Below are 12710 nucleotides of genomic sequence, written 5' to 3'. Positions count from 1 at the left end.
TTAGCATAATTTTTAGCACCATATTTTAAAGGGTTATCCATATTGTAGTATGTAACAGTACTTTTCCCCCTTTTGATTGTTGAATAATATTCCACTGATGGATATGCCACATTTTATTTATCTGTCCATCAGCTGATGAACGTTTCTACTTTTGGGCTACTATAAGTAATGCTGCTACGAACATTAGTGTATAAGATTTTTTTGTGGATATGTTTTCATTTTTCTTGGCTGTATGCTTAGAGTAGAATTGCCGAGTCATATGGTAACTGAGTTTAACATTTTGAGGAATCGTTTTCCAAAGTGGCTGTGTTATTTTATATTCCAGCAGCGTAAGCAGGTTTCAGTTTCTCCATATCTTCGCTAACAAGTGTTACTGTCTGTATTTTTTGTTACGGCCATCTTTATGGGTGTGAAGTGGTATCTCATTCTGCTTTTAATTTGATGTTGAGCATCTTTTCATGTGCTTATTGGCATTTGCATGTCTTCCTTGGAGAAACATCTATTCAGATACTTTGCCCAATTTTAAGTGTGATTATTGTCTTATTATAAGACAATATTAAAGAAAGCTGGTCTAAACCAAGATCGTGAAGATTTACTCCTATATTTTCTTCTAAGAGTTTCATTGTTTTAGCTTATACCGAGGTCTGTGGTCCATTATTTGATCTCTTTTATTTTGAAGACATGTCTTTCTTCGACAGTGAGAAATTTTTTTTCATTTCTTTGATGATTTTCCTTGCTTCAATTCCCTCTGCTCTTTTTTTCTAGAACATCTAATAATGAGATATTGGATCTCTTGAATTGAGCCTCTTTGCTTCTTAACTTTTCAGAGTCTCACATTTTCTATCTTTGTCTTTTTTTTTCTATTCTAGGTATTAAAAAATTCTTTTTCTCCTGTCATTCTATTGAAGTATTTATTTTGAGAATTTTGTATTTTAATGTTCAGGAATTCTGTTTTGATCTTTCATTTATCCTTTTTCATAGCAGCTGTTCTTCTTTTATGTATTTGTAATTTCCCCTATCTTTTTGAAGATACATATTAGATACTTTAAAATTTTTCTTTTGCATTTTCTGAGTAATCTATGTTTTTTTCCCTGGGGGTACAAGTGGTTCTGGTTGACATCTTAGTCCTTGTTTTTTTGTGCTGTTTGGTTTTTGAATGTCTATTGATCCTTGATTGCTCGTTCTAGTTATGACTGAAGAACTAGGTTGGCAATATTTGTAATGTTTGCAATAATTTGTAATAATAATAATAATAAACACTTAACTAAGATGCATGTATTAACCCACTAATCCTATGAGATATTAGTATCCTCATTCTGAGGAAACTGAGACACAGAGAGGCTAAGTAATTTGCCCAAGGCCACTAGCTAGAAGTGGCAAAGTTAGGGTGCAATTTCAGATGGTTTGTCTCTAGAGTCCATGTGCTTAATCACTACATTGCTTGTGTGGGACTGTTTCCACAGCAGCCTTGTTTGTGAAGGCTGGGAGCTCTGTGCAGGTGAGTGGGCCTTAGTGATGGATAGGCTTTATGTTAGGGTGTGCTCAGAAGAGGCAGACAGATGACCCCACTCTGCCAAAAAGAAGACTTGACTTTGCGACAAGGAAGCTTGCACCCCCCACAGATTATCCCGCTATTTTAGAAAGAAGTTTACTAGGATTAGCTGGTAGACAAATGCTTCTATTCCTTGTTACTTTTGCGCCTTCAAAAATCTCCAGTATTTTTTCAGTGTTTTATTATGGAAATTCTCAAACTTATGGAAAAGTTGAGTAAATAATACAACAGATTCTTGTGTACCTCCCACTTGGATTCAGTAGCTGTTAATGTTTTGCTATATTTGCTACGTCTATACATAAATAAGATATGATATATTGAACTATTTCAAAGACTTCATGATACTTTAACTTTATATGCTTTAGGAGGAATCTCCTAAAAATAAGACATTCTTCTACCTACCCATAATAACATTATCATCACTAAGAAAATGACCAGTAATTTCTTAATGTCATCTAATATTCAGCTCATATTTAATTTTCCCCAATCACTCCAAAATGTTGTATAACTTTTGCTTAATCAAAAAGCTTTTCAACCAAAATATGGTTTGTGGATATTTCTATATGTTTGTGGATATTTCTAAGTGTACAGTTTAATACATTATCGAAAAGTGAATACACCTGTGTAACCTAGTTCTTTATTTTAATCCAAGACCTAATCAGTGTTTAGTCATTTAATTTGATTATTGTCTCATTAATCTTTTATATTCTGGAATACGCTTCCTGCTACTTTTTTTTCTTATTTCGGGATTCGACTTTTGAAGAGATGAGTCAAATTAGTGCTCCTTCTTATTCTCCTCTCTCTCCTTTATCTCTTTTTCCCTCTCCATCTCCTTCCCTCCTTTTCTTCTTCCTTTTCTCCTTCTTCTTCTCATTCCTTTCTTTCTTTTCCTTTTTTTACTTTCCTCCTCTTCCTCTTCTTCTTTTTTTGTGGTAAATTTCCAATATACTCCTAATCTGAGAGAAATACTACAACCCCTTGTCCCCATTGCCCAGCTACAATAATCATTAACACGTGTTCAGACTTGTCTCATCTACACCCCTAACCATTTCTCTTTTCCCTTGCCTTTGGGTTGTTTTGAAATAAATCCCAGCCCTCACAACATTTCATCCTTAAAGATTTCAGTATATATTTATAAAAGACACATCTGGGATCTCAGCAAGGGTTGTTGACTAGAGCATGAATATGTGATCTTCCCATGTAACATCCCCCCAGGCATGGTGGGTAGGTTCTGAGAAGGATTGTCTCAGACAACTGTTCAAGAGGCCCACGTGGCCCAGGCTTCTTGTAACCTCGACTTATATGCCCCAGAATGTCACTTCTGCCACATTCTGTTGGTCAAATAAGTTCCTGAAGCCAGCTTAAAATCAAGAGGAGAGAAATTAGGAATTGGACTCCATCTCTTTTCCTTTCTTTCTTTTCTTTTTTGTTTGTGATTTGTGAAAGTTGTGGTAAAATATACATGTAGAATTTATTATTTTTACCATTTTAAAGTGTACAATTCAATGACATTAAGTATGTTCATAACACTGTACAGCCATCACCATTATCTATTTCCAGAACTTTTTAATCATCCCAAACAAAAATCTATACCCATTTAACAGTAACTCCCCATCCTCACCCCCCCCATTAAACACCATTGTACTTTGTCTCTCTATGAAATTAACCTCATGTAAGTATAATCATACAATATTCATCCTCTTATAACTAGCTAATTTTAATTTGCATAATGTTTTCAGTGTTCATTTCTGATATAGTATGTGTCAGTACTTCCTTTTAAGGCTGGATAATATTCCATTGTGTGTGGACTTTACCTCTTGATATGAGGAACAGCCTGTGAGTACAGAGAGGGAAGGACTTGATGGTGGCCATCTTTGGAGACTTCTCTTTGAGTAGCAGATTCTTCTCAAGAGCTGTGATCTTCATTACTGGGGAGTCATGATATCTGACTCTCACTTGCTGAACCTTGAGAATCTAACAGCAGTGGAGAAGAGGCCAGAAGCAAGAAAAGATCACAAATTAGAGAAGTACAAAGGAAAGGAGAAAAGAATAATGGAGTAAGGAAAAGTGAAGTCTCAAGAATCATAGATCTGCAATTTCATTTAAAACTAACTTTCTGCTGCCTTTCTTCAAATCCAAATTTACTTTTGCCACCTTATTCCCAAGGAGCATAGCAGACCACATTTCTGACCCTTTCACCTTGTTTGAATAGCAAATCTCATGTGTCATGTCATCCTCTGATTATTTCTTTTGAGATTCACATTAGAATGTTTCCCTCCTCGTAGTAGCCACATTCTAGTGAGAACATGTTAATTTAGACGTAGCAGAGCTGTCTAAGTTATATGGGGGAATTATGGAGCCAGACACATCCTGAGGGCATCCCCCCGCCCCCCCCCCTTTTTTTTATTATTATGCCTGATTGCTTGGGTCATGAGAAAAGTCACTTTCTTGAGAAATGAGGAGCGAATGTGTTGAAAGGGAGCCCTGGGAGACTGAGGATCTGTAAGGGAATGGGGGAAAGGACCCCTGGCAGGGTCATATTTCTTTTTCACAAGCAAGGGCCTTGAAAGCACTTCTGAGATTTGTATATTTTCATCAGGAATTAGTAATTCTCAGTTACTCATCTTGAAGCTCTTTCCAAACCGAGGAAAAATTGTGACTTACTCTGGTGAAGAGAGGAAGAATCTTTTCACTCCTGTTGAAAAAGGAATTGGAAATAAATGTTATTATATTTTAAACACTATAAAATAAAGAAAACCTGGGGACAGCCATAACACGAGTAAATCTGACACTTAAACATCTTTGAGAGGAAAGAGAGACAGCTGGTTCTGTTCACAGCAATGGGCCTGTGTTTGGCTTGTTGACAAGGAGAACCAGCCTGGACGTCAGTAACACATCTGCCAAATTTCTGGGAGAGGTTTAGAGGGTGTCACGGGAGTGAAGCCTGGGAGTATGTTCTCTTGGGATCTAAGGATTAAAGGCACACAGACAAACCAAGTCAGAGCATGTATGAGCTCCCGAAACAGGTTCAAAGCAGCAAGAGTCTGGGCTTTGTGAGTGGTTGTGATTTATTATGTTTTGTTGGTTGCTATGGTGCTGGGTGGTCAATCAGAACATTCATTTTGCTAAATTACTTCAGAAAGGTTTGAGTTTGGTGTCTTCAATTTTTTTTCAGTTCATTGCATTGTGTTCAGATATCTTTGCTCATGATTCTACATTTTTGTATTAAAATACTTCCTCGAGCTAAATTACAATTATAAATGTTAAGAGTAATATATTTTTAACTTTATTAGAAACTGCCAGTTTCTAATAGTGGCGTACCATTTTCTAATCACTTCGTAGACTTTCAATCGGTCCTGTTTTTAGCCTCACTATCGTTTCCAGATTTATCTGCAGCCACCCATTCTGAACATTTGGAGACTTTGAGGAGTTAATCTGTGGAGTTTTGGCTTTCCTCATTGCTATTGTAGGATTCAGTTTTCTCAGGACCACTGAGTCAATTCACACTTTCCCGTCAGCTTTCTAGCTCCTAAAATTTTGTTGCTGTTTTCCCATTCTCTCTGTCTTTATGGATTTCTGCATTTTAGTAGGTTTTCAGGAATAAATAGAACAAAATGCTTATGTTCAATTCACCATTTAAAATCTATTCAGTTTGAAGCTACTCTATTTTCATACAGTTATTGGAACTATTTATTTATTTAAACATGTGTAGTTGAGTTTCCATTGCATCTTGAACTTGGAGCAGTAGGGAAGTAAGAAGCAAAATAAAAGTCGTTAGGCAGTAGGGAAAGGTCAGCCTATTTAGAGAATGAAATCTTGTATCAAAAAAGACATTCAACAATACCAAGCTGTGATAGGCATAATTATTTAATGATATTATGTGATAGGGATTATGAGGGGCTTTCGGCAAGTAGGAATAGGCAAATCGAAGGTGATATTTCTTCTTGATAGCCTCAGATTCCCCAAATATTCTTTTTTGGGTCATTTAATTGAGATCTGGAATGGACTGAAGGCATGATTGCAAGGAATCAGAGCTGCGGTGAATTCCAAATACTGAATTGAATAACATAATACCTTTTGCATCAAGCCATCTGTATATAAGTATCATAAAATCCTCATGATTCAAGTTAGTAACAATAAAACCAAAAGCATGAAAGGCTTAACTCATGGTGCCAGTCCTTGTGAGAGGATCAGCTTTTTGGGTCTTAGATTTTGCATCTCACCCTTTAATAGTTGGATTTTGCATCTTACTCTTAAAAGTCATAAGGTGCAGTGGGACAAGCCCTCTACTTTTTTGGTCCTACCATTTTTCATGTCTAAAATGCAATTTATAGAAAGACATTTCTCCATCAACTCTGAGCTTTTCTGTTTTTCGATGTCAAATCCCAATGATGACTTGACCTCAGTAGAATTCAGGAGCTGTAAGCCATGATGTTCACCTCACCGGGCAGGTGATGATAAATTTGAAGTGAGAGCAATAGGAACTAGGCTTAAAGAGCAGGAAAAAACTTAGGCTAAATATAAGGAAAAATTTAATAGAGAAGTTGTATTAGTCAAGGTCCCAGCAGGACACAGATGATACAATACAATTACAACTTGACAAGAGGTTGACTTAGGGCATGTTCACAAAGGTTGCACAGGGTGTAGGGAACACTGAGGCCGTTACTATCCCTCGGCCTGATCTGAGAAGAAGAAGCAGTAGGCAGAATCTAGAAGTTGGAATCATGTCCAAATTTCCTTGAGAGGGCCTGTGACTTTCCACTGAGGGACATAGCCAGCTTTAGGCGTCAGAGAAGGAACCAGAAACATACCTACCCTAACCTTGCTCTTCTTCATCCCTCTGACCTTCTGTGAGGGCTCCCCATTGGCTGAACTTAACTAGAGACCAGAGGGCAAAGGAGCCCCATTCACTGTATGATCTCACACTCCTGCCCTGGCAGCTGGACTTGGGATTTTCTTTTTTACTTTAAAAAAATATATATAGTAAATGTAATTTATATAAATCCCAGATCATATGTTAGCTCTGTTTTGTCAGTTGGATATACTCATGTAGTCAATATCCCAAAGGAGACATAGAACATTTTTATCACTCTAGAAAATTTCCTTATCTCTTCCTAGTCAATCCCCTAGTCATTCCACAGTTTCCTTAAAACAAAAAAAAAACAGGCAACCACTCTTCTGATTTCTATCATTATGATTATTTAGTCTATCCTTCAACATCGTGTAGGTGGAATCATACAGTATCTGGCTTTTTTTACTCAAAGTCTTCAAACTTCATGTTGTTGTGCATCAGTAGTTTGTTCCTTTATATTCCTGGAAGTATTCCACTATTTGAAAATGCCACAATTTGTTTATTTAGTTTCTTGTTGTTGGATATTCGAGTTCTTTTCATTTTTGGACTAATGTGAATAAAGCTGCTGTAAACATTCTTCTCTAAGTCTTTTTGTCAGCAATTGCCCTTATTTTTTTGGGTCTATTCCTAGGAGTGGAACTGAGGTCATAGGGTAGGTGACCTTGGCTTTTTTGCATTTTTAAATAAAATTTTTATTTTAGAATAGTTTTAGATTCACAGAAGTATTACAAAGATAGTACAGAGAGGTCCTATATACCTCACACCCAGTTTCTCCTATTGTTGACATCTTACATTAGTATGGTACATTTGTTACAATTAATGAACCAGTATTGATATATATTATCAACTAAAATCTATACTCTTCAGATTTCCTTAGTTTTAACCTAATGTCCTTTTTCTGTCCATGATCCCATCCTAGAATACCACATTACATGTAGTTGTCATGTCTGCTTAGGCTCTTCTCAGCTGTGACCATTTTTCAGACATTCTTTGTTTTGGATGACATTGAATTCTTGTCAGGTATTTTGTAGAATGTACCTTAATTGGGATTGTTTGTGTTTTTCTCATGATTAGACTGAGGTTATTATGAGTATTGGGAAGGAAGATCAAAATGCCATTTCATCATATCACATCATATCACATCAAGTTGAGTTTTTTGTAGAAGCAAAGTGCCATTTCATCATATCACATCAAGTGTACATGCCATCAACATGACTTATCACTGATGTTGACCTTGGTCACCTGGTTGGTGTTGTGTTTGTCAGGTTTCTCCACTAGAAGGTTAGTCTTCCTCCCTTTTTCTTACTGTGCTCTTTGGAAGGAACTCACCTTGCGCAGTTTACCCTTAAGGAGTAGGGAGTTGAGGGTAGAGTATTTCCATAAATTATTTTGAATTTCTCTGCATGGGAGGTTTATATTAAAATTCTTAAGAAACCAAAAAGCAGTTTTCTAAAGCGGTAGTTCCATTTTATACCTGGACAGGCAATGTCTGAGAATCCACATGCTCCTCATCCTCACCAATACTTGCTGTTGTCATTCTTTTAAATTTTAACCATTCTTGTTGGTGTGAAGTAATATCTCATTGTGGTTTTAATTTGCATTCATGATGACTAATGATGTTGACACCTTTTCATGTGCTTATTGACCATTGCTGTATCTTCTTTTGTGAAATACATGTTTGATTCTCTTGCTCAGTTTTTAGTTTGGGTTATTGTCTTTTTATTATTGAGTTGAGTTTTTTGTATATTCTGGGTAAAAGTTCTTTGTTTAATATATACATGAAATACTTTCTTCAAGTCTGGGGCTTGTCTATTGGTTTTTCTAATGGTGTCATTTGATGAGCTGGATTTAAGATTTTAATGATGAGATTTGGGGTCTGGTGTTTGGTAATGGGCCTTCACACGTTCTGCTAAGTTTTCATTATGAAGATTAGTGATATGCTGGTGGGCATAAGGATTGTAAACACACTTTCTTTTCAAGGCATTTGATATTGCATTAAAAGAAAATTTCCAAAGAAAAGTTGAAGGCTTCCTCATTGTGACAATAATTGTGTTGCTGGGTGTGGAGATTCCAGATATATAAGGTCTCTTTGAGTAGCAACTGCCAGTGCACAGAAGAAGCTCATATAAGAAGACAACATTCTGTCCTATGCCAGCTATGCACTCTCATTTTCCAAAAAGCTTCGACGTGATTATGAATAACACAGTGTAAGAGGGGACATATGCTACATGCTGGTCATGTCAAGTCCTACAGACACTGAGGAATCAAGCCTGGGAAACAGTAATACAGCAGCTGCTGCCAGCATTTTCCCCAAGATTTGATGACAGGTTACATAAGCCTTTTAAATATTAACAAAAAATGGAGAGAAGCAGAAGCCAGACTCCTCTTGGAGAGGAAGAAAGAATTCCTCTTAGGAAAAGTGGCATCATGTGATATTAAATATTGACTCATAACATGGGTCTGGGAGATGCTTTCAGGGCTTCTTGAAATACTAGCAATAAAGAACAAGCTTTCTCTGTTAGAGTTCATGTATGAACTCATTTGTCAGCCAATTCTGACATATCAATCTAACTGAAGCTTTGCTTGGTTCTAACACTGATAATGGTAATTCCAACCTTTTATATTTGCTTTTGTATTTGTGATAAGGTTTGATTTTGGTAGTAAGCATAGTTTCCACATTGAAAAGCCTGTATAGGGTCTAATTTACATCAAGTATTGGCTTCTAAGTTGATATCTGTCAATTCTTAATTTAGGGTAATACTTGTAATATTTAACTTTGGAGAAAAGTACACAGAAGATCATTATACGCTTATTCTTGAGTACCTAAAGTGTTCAGAACTATAAAAAGATTCATTTTTATTTTCACTTGGATACTGTGATTTCTGGCTAGTAATGGCTCTGAGCTCCTTGACTTCCCCGGGTTCCACTTATATTCTAGAATTCTCCATTTGTCTACTTACCATTAATCCTGCAAAACTCAGACAAAATAATAATGGCTTAAGGAGGAAATAGCCACGGCTTAATGTAAAAGGTAAGAGATAAAGTCAGAACGCCCTTATTTGCAAAGAGGAAAAAAAAAAAATAGGGACATGAAATTATTGAGAAGACTTGAAATCACATGGCATTCCTGAGCACATTAAAACAATTCTAAACAGTGAAAAAAAAAAAAAATTCGGACACTAAAAACATGGTTCTGACTTTTTTTTAAAAAAGTTCCCTCTAGGAAGAGAATTTGAGTTTGTTTTATTGAGACAAAACTCTTGAGTTTAGTTGTTGTCTTTTTCTCACTGCCATTTTCTTGCTATTGCAGGTAAACCTCTTTGTGCTGCTTTCTGTGGTGTGTGTCCTCTTGAATTTAGCTGGATTTATCCTAGGCTGCCAAGGGGCCCAGTTTGTGTCCAGCGTGCCCAGGTGTGATCTGGTAAGCCGTCCTAAAACATCACTGTACACTGAGGCCGTCCCTGGACTGTGTGGCTTTCCTGGGGTGCCAGCAGGTGGCTGGCAACATCCAGCCCCAGGCAGAGTCCTAAAGTGTAACCTCAAGTCAGTAAAAGAAAGCTGCTTGCTAATTATTTTACTCAAGTTGTCAATTATTTTTTTCCAAAGCTGGGGCCAACCAGCAGAACTCCAGAACCATGGTAACGTACAGTTAGTGAATGGATGAGTTAGGTGTCCACAATCAGTGTTTGTTTGCTCTCATTTAAAGAGGAAAAATGGATATTATCAGAATACAGGTCAGCTATCCTTTATCCTCAGCCTTGGGAGGCCAGCCGTGATTCAGCATTCAGAGTATTTCTGATATTTAGGAGATAAATGTGAGGTATATACTATTCATTCTGTAGCACTCAGTGGAGTCTGGGATAGCAGCTATAATAGGAAGTTGGTTTCCAGAGGTTTGGGGATTTTAGAATTGTATATGAGGTTGTAGACCTTACCACCTCTGAATTTTTTTTTTCTAATTTTTAATCGTGGTATAATACATATAACATAAAATTTATCCTAACCATTCAGTAGTGTTAAGTACATTTGCATTGTTGTGCAACCAATCTCCAGAACTCTTTTCATCTTGCAAAACTGAAACTCTCTACATATTAAGCAACAACTCCCCATTTCCTCATCCCCCAGCCCCTGGAAAACACTCTTCTACTTTCTGACGCTTTGAATTTGACTACCTTAGGTACATCATATAAGTAGAATCATACGATGTTCATTTTTTTGTGTGTGTGTGACTGGCTTATTTTACTTAGCATCACGTCTTTAAATTTTACTCACATTGTAGCGTGTGTCAGAATTCCTTTCCTTTTTAAGGCTGAATGATATTCCACTGTATGTATATGATACATTTTGTTTATCCATTCATCCAACAATGGACGGTTGTGTTGTTTTCTTTTGGCTAGTGAATAATACTGCTATGAAAAGAGGTTTAAAAATATCTTTGTGAGACCCTGCTTATAATCCTTTGGGGTAGATACACACAAGTGGAATTACTGGCCATTTCTAAACTTTTTTAAAGGGTTTCTTAGTAACGAATACCTCCCTGTGTAACAAAACAAAAACAATTTTTTTTAAAAAAGGGACTTTTTAGAAGTTGTACTAAATCTCATCTATTTGGATCTCAGTTAAGAAGCAGTCTCACCTTTTTGAAATCGGCAGGGCAAAGAAGGCCGTGATAAAGCACTTGCAGTGGGACTCAAGGACCCTCCCAGACAGGAAAATGCTTCATGGATTCCTTAAAACCTGTTGCTCTTTCTTAACAACCCTTTTACGGATTTTTGGATTTTTATCATTTCATTACTTAACAGCCTGAAGTTATGGAGTCACAGTTCTTAGAACCTTTTCTGGCTTTTAAGACCCTCTGCGATTCACCCTCGTCCCACCCTTTCACTGCCGCAGCTGACACTGCCTGTAAGTGAGCCAAAGCCTGCTTGTCATCACCCAAGCTTCTGCCCTAACTTTCTTAGCAATGCTGTCTCTGCCCTCAGAATTCCCTACCCCTTACTTCCCTATTAATCCAAGTGTTATCAGTCTTTCAAAGATTATCTCCTTCAGGAAATAGTCCCTGATCCTCACAGAAGATAATCTTCCAGAATGCTTTATCTGTACATCTCCTAGGCATTTATCCTTTTCTTTTTGGGGCTAAAGATATTTATATATCTTTCCTCCCTCTTCTTCCAGGCTGGGATCTCCCTGAGGACAGTGTCTGGTTCTCTATTATCTTGGGATTTTTCAGCAACCCCCTAAACACTCCTTCATGTACAGAGAATTCCTAGAAAAAAAATGTGAACAAAGTTTGGTTTTCAAATTACTAATCACACAGCAAGTTAGAAGGGGCAAATTGAGTAGACACAGGCTAGAAGTGAAAAGTCATAATATATGGAAAGACAATTGGTCAAAATTATATGCAAGACATGGTTCTAGAGGCTGCAGAGCGTAGAAGGAAAAGTCAGACATCATTTCTGACCTGGAAACTTATCATGTAGCAAGAGGAGTAGGATATGCATGGCAAACACTTGATCAGTTCATGGAGGGGATGAATAAACAAAGCCCAGCTGCAGAGTAAGGAAGACTGATCAGCTACTAGAGTGAAACACAGAGCTAGGGGACACAGAAGAAGGGCCTGTATCCATGGGAAGATGGGGAAGACTGGGGAAGCCTGGAATATAGGTATTTGAGATGCACTTTGAACAGTGAGTAAAGAAGGGAGTGGACAGAAACCAAGAGAGCAGAGGATTTGGAGGATAGTGGTGGGGAGTGAGCCTAGTGGTTAGATCACTGGCAGCTCTGGATAAAACAGAAGCCAGATTGCAGGGGCTAAGAGTATAATATAATCAACTTTTTTAAGAAATTCTGTCGTTTTCTACCCTGGCTGCCCAATAGAATAACCTACAGGAACTTTTAAAAAAATACCCAAACTCAGGCTCACATTCAGAATTCTCTAGAGTGGGGGCCTAGACATGAGTTGTTTTTTTTTCCCCCCAAAGCTTTTAAGTGTATTTTTAATTAATTTTTTTCTCACCATAAAACCAACTCTGTGATAAATTCATATTATATAATTGTAAAAATTTGGGCAAGCCATAAAAGTATAGGACAGACTTTAAAAATCATTTGAATTCTTACTATTCTGGGATAGCACAGTCAACTACTTGACAATTTTTTACCTCATTTCTTTATGCATAAAAACACATAATTTTCCCTCAATGGGACCATATCATAATTGTGTTTCATTAGGGAGACTATTTGACAAATTAAGTCTTTTGGGGAAAGGGGATGCTCTCCTTTCCTCTTCCCTGTCTACCCACATTAGTT

The 12710-nt window shown here is 37.0% G+C and overlaps 1 protein-coding gene across 1 annotated transcript in view; it reads left to right on the top strand.

The window, feature by feature from the left end:
* The window catches only part of FAM189A2 (family with sequence similarity 189 member A2), a 56004-nt gene that overhangs the window by 22593 nt on the left and 20701 nt on the right, over nucleotides 1-12710 (top strand). Inside the window, exon 3 of the mRNA XM_011382486.2 lies at nucleotides 9715-9825. Coding sequence (XP_011380788.1) covers nucleotides 9715-9825 — 111 coding nt within the window. The remainder of the gene's footprint in view (nucleotides 1-9714; nucleotides 9826-12710) is intronic.

The sequence above is a fragment of the Pteropus vampyrus genome, unplaced genomic scaffold, assembly GCF_000151845.1.
Source record: "Pteropus vampyrus isolate Shadow unplaced genomic scaffold, Pvam_2.0 Scaffold479, whole genome shotgun sequence".
In the NCBI taxonomy this organism is placed as follows: Eukaryota; Metazoa; Chordata; class Mammalia; order Chiroptera; family Pteropodidae; genus Pteropus; species Pteropus vampyrus.
Note: the sequence above shows the minus strand (reverse complement) of the source record. Positions and strands in the feature narration are given on the sequence as shown.